General features: G+C 43.6%; 1 protein-coding gene across 1 annotated transcript; it reads left to right on the plus strand.

The window, feature by feature from the left end:
• Nucleotides 1-277: 277 nt before the first annotated feature.
• Nucleotides 278-1,741, plus strand: LOC131228861 (uncharacterized). Its single transcript, XM_058224710.1, has 5 exons — nucleotides 278-478; nucleotides 617-640; nucleotides 811-997; nucleotides 1,068-1,204; nucleotides 1,370-1,741. Exons 1-5 carry the CDS (start codon nucleotides 278-280, stop codon nucleotides 1,739-1,741), a joined length of 921 nt encoding a protein of 306 aa, XP_058080693.1.
• Nucleotides 1,742-7,284: the final 5,543 nt, after the last annotated feature.

Consider the following 7,284-nt stretch of genomic DNA (forward strand, 5'->3'; position numbering starts at 1 on the left):
TTAGGGAAGAGACGACACCCTAAGCTCAAAGAAGAGATGCTAATCTAGGAGAGTAAGTATTGGTCTCCAGCTGGGTTTTCACCATTCTTTCTCTAATGTGGATATCAGTGGCAAAATCTGGATATTCAGCAAGGTCCAAGCGTCTATCAAAGTGATATCCAAGTCGTCCCAACTGCTGTCCCTGTCCGTAGATCTCCACCAAAGTCGTGCTCCCATTTCTCTATCAGTGGTTTATGCTTCCTGTTCGAGAATCCAGAGGAGAGTGCTGTGGGAGGACATGGAAGCTTTCGCCTCCTCTGCTCAGGGCCCCTGGACGATTTGCGGTGACCTTAATGTGGTCAGTGATGCTACCGAACACAGGTTTGATGTTGCCAGCTCGCGGGAGTTTGTGGAAGCCATTAATAGGGTGGGTCTTCAGGATGCAGGATTTCGGGGCAACGGATTCACTTGGTCCAATAATCAAACTGGAGTGTCCAGGGTGTGGGCCAGGTTGGATTGGGTTCTAATTAATACTGATTGAAGCAACGCTTTCCGACCTTCTAGGTACATCACCTTCCCCGCCACAACTCTGATCATTCGCCCCTGCTATTAGTTTTTCCTTCCCGTCATTTTGCAGGGCCGAAACCATTTAGAATCCAAAGTATGTGGTTCCATCATGAGGGATTCTTACTTCTAGTCAAGGCTACTTAGGACTCTTCTAGTGATCCCCACCTGATGCGCAATATCATGGGGAAAATGAAGGCTGTTAAGCTCCAGCTGAAGGCATGGAACAAAACAGTATTTGGCAATATTTTCAATAAAGTGAAGTAGGCAGCCTCGTCCCTGGCTGATCTCGAGGATTCTTATCAGAATAGGAACGTGAAGCCTACTGTAGGTGACATCCACAATGAGATTGCTCAAGCCAGATCTCGGCTTGCTCATTTGGAGCTCATGGAGGAATCCTTCTGGAAGCAAAAAGCCAGAAACAACTGGCTCCATGTGGGGGACAAGAATACGGGTTTTTTTTCCCGCGTCTACCACCGAGAGAGCCAGAAGAGTGGTCATATCTTCCATTCGTCTAAATTCAGGGCAGACTGTTACATCCCAGGAGGATATCGGAAACAGTGCAGCAAGATTCTTCCATTCCCTCTTCTCTGCAGGGGCTGTCGATCAGGGAAATGATCTTCTCGACGTCATCCCGACTGTTGTCTCCGACGTGGACAATGTTCCGTTGATGCGCCCACTGTCGATTCAAGAAATTCATCATGTTGTCATATCGATCCCTTGTGACAGTGCTGCTGGTTCAGATGGTTTTACGGGAGCTTTCTTCGCTGCATGCTAGGAGATTGTTCACCAGGACCTTCTCAAAGCTGCCACAGCCTTCTTTTAGGGTGTCCCTCTTCCTAGGGCCATAACGTCTTCCCTCATTGCTCTCATCCCCAATAAGGAAGCGCCCAAAACCTTCTCTGATTTTAGGCCCATTAGCTTATGCAACGTGCTGTACAAGATTCTCGCCAAAATTGTGGCTGACCGTCTGAGCAAGCTATTGCCTACATTGATTTTGTTAGAGCAGGGAGCATTTGTCCAGGGGCGATCTATCACTGAAAACATTGCTTTGTCACAAGAGCTCCTCCGAGAAATGAACAGAAAAGTCAGGGGCAGAAACATCATCTTGAAGCTAAACATGGAGAAAGCTTACGATAGGGTGGATTGGCTCTTTCTTAAGAGAGTCTTGAAGCGGTTTGGTTTTTCGGCCCCCTAGTTGAATTTGGTGGAGAGCTGCTGGAGAAATTGTTAGTTCTCGGTGCTAGTGAATGAAGAGGTAGGAGAATATTTCAAGCTTACATGCGGGCTCCGCCAGGGGGACCCGCTCTCTCCTAGCCTTTTCATTTTGGCTTCCGAGGTTCTTAGTCGAGGTTTCAAGAGGTTGGGGACAACGGGGCCCTGTCTTCCATTCAAAGGGTGAAGAGGTAGTGTGTTGGAGTCTCATCTCCTATTCACAGATGACACACTATTATTTCTGAATGGGGACATTCATTCAGTCAAGGTAGTTAAGTAGTTTCTGGACCGGTATCATCAGGTATCGGGTCAATCGGTTAACTTCCAAAAAAGTATTTTCCTCTGTCTCGAGAATATGGAGGCATCTAGGAGAGCATGCATCCACAGGGAGCGGGGGATAATGGGTTCTGCAGAGGGGATTACGTATTTGGGTGTCCCAATTTCGGTTGGTCAGAGAAGACGGGATGCTTTTCAATGTTTAGTTAACAAGGTGGAGAGATGGATAAGGGGCTGGAAAGCTAGATTTCTTTCTATGGCGAGCAGGGTCACTCTCATTAACCACGTTCTGGCTAGCATTCTGGTTCAAATGATGGCAGCCACACACGTTCCTGTAGCTGTTTTACAGACTCTTGAGAGGCTCTTTGCTGATTTTATCTGGGGATGGGCTAACGGTAGGAAAAAACTCCAATGGCGCAGTTGGCATGAGATTTGTTTGCCAAAGACTGAAGGCGGCCTGGGGATCAGACAGCTCAAGGATGTCATAAATGCCTTCCGCTTAAAGTTGGCCTAGGCTGTCTTGCATCGTGCTGAAAACGGGCTGTGGGGATTGTTTATGAAAGCCAGGTATAGCCACGACATCCTTCACGCTGGCCAGTTCTCCCCGTCGGCGGTTGTATCTCCGTTGTGGAGGCGGATTAGAGCTTTCCTTCCCTCCATTTAGGCTACAACTCAGTGGTAAATCAGAAAGGGTTACTTAAACCTGGGGTCAGAAAATTGGACTGGTCTCGGCCCTCTACTGGACAGGGTCACTTCAATTATTCCTTCGTCTCTATCGGCATTGAGGGTGCAGGATTTTCTGGGGACGATGGGTCCACTGGCCCCTTCTGCGGTGTTCAATTTCTTATCCCAGCAAGACATAAATGCCATTTTTCATGGAGGTTTCTGCCTCACCAACGACCATGATTCTCCGTTCTGGCCTCCTACTCCGAGTGGCGTCTTCTCTGTCTCCTCGGCCTGGGAAATCTATCAAGTTCGTTGCCCGAGCACTAGCTGGGGTGGGAAGATATGGAATAAAAGAATTCTGCCTAAGATTTCTCTGTTGGTGTGGCGTCTTATCAGGAATGCGATACTGGTGGATGGGACTGTTATGGCCCGTGGGATCCAAATGGCGTCGAGCTGCAGCTGTTGTACAGATGAGCTCAAAGTGCGCCTGCCATTAAGACGATTGAGCACACCTTCTTACAAAGTGCCCGGGCAACTGAAGTGTGGAATTATTTCGCTTCGATTTTTGGCATCAGGTGGTCCAACGGCAACTCAGTGCTGGAGCGCCTCAATCGTTGTTGGGATCCTTACCCCACTCAAAGGACTCCTGCCCGTTTTCGAACTTTGATTTTGTGTTTTATTCTATGGGAGTTATGGAAGGCGAGGAATGCTTCTAGGTTTGACAACTCCAAGTTAAGATCGGGAACCATCATCGCTCGCATCGCTGGATGGGTGAAGTGGATTGAAAACTCACAGGCTGTTCCCTCTTAAGCCGAAAATGGCAACAAAATTTTCCTTTCTTTAGGGCTCTGTGGTGTTTCTAACCTTCAGGAACACACCCAGGTGGTGTATTGGAAACAACCGCTGACTGGTTGGGTGAAGCTCAACGTTGATGGCTCGTCTCGTGGCAATCCAGGGATGGCTGGGGGAGGTGGTGTGTGTAGAGGAGATGAGGGTAACTTCCGATTTGCTTTTTACACTAGTTATGGTATTGCTTCTAACACCAGGGCTAAGTTGCGAGCCATCCATGACGGCTTGGCCCTCTGCCTCCTTCAAGGGCTGAAGAACATCATCATTGAATCCGACTCCCTCCTGGTGGTGCACATCCTTTCGGGCTCTTCTCAAGCGAGGTGGAAGTGGAGGTATTGGATCGATAGAATCCGGACTCTTTCTACCCATTGCCAGGTAAGATTTTGTCATATTTTAAGAGAAGGCAATGGGCCGGCGGACAGCATGGCTAACTTGGGCAGCAACAATCAAGGTTCGTCCCTATTCCTCTCCCTTCCTAACCTTCCCCAGGCGGTGAGGGGCCGCCTGTTCCTCGATAGAGTGGGGCTTGGGGCGATCAGGAAGCAGTTATTTCGGTATCCCGTCCTTTACAGTTTGTTTTCGATTCGTTGTTGCATCTGATAGGTAGGGCTCGCCCTTTTTGTTGGGCCCTGCCCGAAGGTCTTATAAATTCTGTTTATCAATGAAAGTTCTCCTCTTAAAATAAAAAAATAAAAAATAAAAAATAAAAAAAAACTCCAATTCAAAGTAATGTGAATGTAGGAATTTGATTGAAAATTAGCAAGCTTGGAGATATGCGCTCTTTTTTCTTTTTCTTTTTCTTTTTTTTTTCTTTTTTTTTTTTTTACCTTCTCTACTAGTTGTAGACTAGGGTCTAATGTATGATCCGAAGCTAAAACATTGCTGGAGGGTCTCGCCTTTTTCTAGGATGAGGCTTACCTAACATTATTGTGGAGAGCGATTCTAAAACTGTTATGGATATCTTCAATTGAGAGGATTGTATCCCCTGGTGCTTGTGATACTGGCGAAATAGCATTGAATATCTTCGGCAGTTGACCCAAGTCAGATTTGAATGCACCCAGAGGGAAGCTAATGGAGTCGCGAATGTGTTGGCCTGTTTAGGGAGTGCCACCCAGTCGAGTAGGTTTTTCCGGTTTGTGTCAGATCTTCCTTCGCATAGCTGAGGAGCCCTTTTCATTGATCGGGTAGGGTTGGGTTCTATTAGAGTCTATTCGGATTCCTGAGGGTTGGTTCCAGTAGGGGGTTATAGGATAGGTCGCCCTGAGGCTTTCTTTTAGTTGTGACGATCTGCTTGAATGGTTTTGTTCATTTGTATAAATTTTCCCCTCTTTTATATGATAAAAAAAAGCTTTGATTATATATATATATATATATATATATATATATATATATATATATATATATATATATATATATATATATATATATAGATAAGTAGTTATTTCATTCCCTCTAAATATGTCTAGCAAAAGTTGGTAAGAAAGCTTCCTCAAAAGATTCAAGACACGATATATAAAGTTTTTTAGTTTTTTTGGTGGGGGTGCGCTAGTTGCTGCTAGGACTAAGCCTAGGTATAGCTAGGGCTTAGGCGACTAAGGTTGGTTAATGTAGTGGATGTGAAGAAAAAGTGAACACATTATTGTTTTTTTCACCAAAAAAAAATGACCATTGAATCTATAAAAAGAAAGAAAACTTTAAAAGCAAAAAATATAATTGATATTCTTGATGAAAAGTTTGAATCAAATCTATTAAAAAAAAAAACCCTTAAGATAACTTATATAGGCCCTAAACTCAAATTTTGTTACTTTTCCAAAATAGTATACTTTTTTTTTGGAAGGTAAGATCTCTTTATTACCTCCAAAAGGATGCGAAACCCAAAAAATTACAGAAGTGGGCCCACATCCTAGCCAAGGATAGGGGAAAGGAAAAAGAAAGAAAAGGAAGCAAAGAAAAGAAAAGGAAAAGACTCACCCCCTAGGTTGTTAGGAAAATTGACAGAATTACACTTTAATGAATCTAGGATTGCAATCCAAAAGCACCAAGAAAACACAAAGAGAATGCAGTAATTTAACCTAAAAACCCCTTTCGAGAAAAGACCACAGCACAAAGCGACAAAATTCCACTATGAAAGCAGAGATTACAAAGAGAGAAGACTTATTCGAGTCAAGCAATCCCCAAATCTCACCCTTACTACAACACCCTTTGAAACCCTAGAACTATTTTGAAACCCCTTAGAATAGTTTAAGAAGCCTTAGAATACCTCTCAATCCCGTTTACACCCATACATATAGTACTAGGATGATGAATTTGCTATCACTCAATGTCTTGTAATAGAGACAGTAATTGTATTCACTATGAGTAAATTTCTGATTCAACACGAAAGAATTGATTTTTTAATACCACTGCCTATGCGACTGTTTTAGGCCGTACAACGACCTCATTAGCCTGCAAACCTTTTGTTTTACTGCCCCTTTAACTTTGTAGCCCTCTGGTTGCTACATGAAAATCTGCTCTTCCAACTCCCCATGCAGGAATGCAATCATGACATCTATCTATTCTAGCTAGAGATTGTATTGGGCAATCAGTGCCATTATGAATCTGATATATACTTACTTAACTACCAGTGCAAATATCTCTGTGAAGTCGATTTCTTCTCTCTGAGTATATCCCTTCACTACTAGCTTCGCTTTGTATCTATCATGTTTCCTTTTGAATAACCACTTGCATCCAATAGCTTTTCGTCTCACTAGAAGCTCCACTAGCTCTCATGTATAGTTTTTATTCAACGAGTCTATCTCATCGTCCATAGCCGCCTTCTAGTTTTCTGCATCAGGCTCATTAAGAGCTTCCTAAATAGTAGATGAGTCTCCTCATCTGTAATGAGGCATATGTAATATTAAAGTCGTCCCTGTATCTTGCCGGTAACCTTCGATCACGCGGTGAATTTCTTCTTACAGATGGCTGCTACATCTGATCTTGTACCTCTGTCTGCACATATGTCTCTTCCTAAGTATCATCTATATCAATCTGAACGTCTACGATCAACCTTTCTAGTTCCTCTTGCTCCTCTTAATCATTCTTGTAAAATAGAGAGCTTTCATCAAATCTGACGTCACGGCTAGTGAAGACCTTGCGAGTGACCTTGACGAATAACATGTAACCTTTCACACCAACAGCATAGTCAATAAAGATGTACTTTTTGGCTCTATGGTCTAGCTGATCCCTCTCAACTAATAGTATAGGAGAGTAAACCTCACAATGAATTTGAGTAGTTCATCTTATGACCATTACATACTTCCTCTGAGATTTTACATTCAATTGTCGTAAAAGGAGACCGATTCACAAAATAGAAAACCGTGTTAACGACCTCTGTCCATAGGTCCTTGCCCATTGCAACATTACTTAACATACATCTGGCCCTCTCTAAGAGAGTCTGATTCATCCGCTCAGCCACACCGTTTTGTTCAGGCGTGTGGCGTATTGTGTTGTGCCTAATGATCCCTTCATCCTTGCAATATTTATTAAACTCAGAGGAAGTAAATTCTCCACCATTGTCAGTCCTTGAAACTTTTATTTTTCACCCCAACTATTTTTCCACCATTGCCTTTCATTGTTTGAATATGGTGAAAACTTCGAATTTACGTTTCATGAAGTAAACCCAAACTTTCCGAGAGTAGTCGTTAATGAATGAAATCAACCATGATGACCCCCAATGGAAACTTCTAGCAATGACCC

This window comes from Magnolia sinica, chromosome 16, assembly GCF_029962835.1.
Source record: "Magnolia sinica isolate HGM2019 chromosome 16, MsV1, whole genome shotgun sequence".
Classification (NCBI taxonomy): domain Eukaryota; kingdom Viridiplantae; phylum Streptophyta; class Magnoliopsida; order Magnoliales; family Magnoliaceae; genus Magnolia; species Magnolia sinica.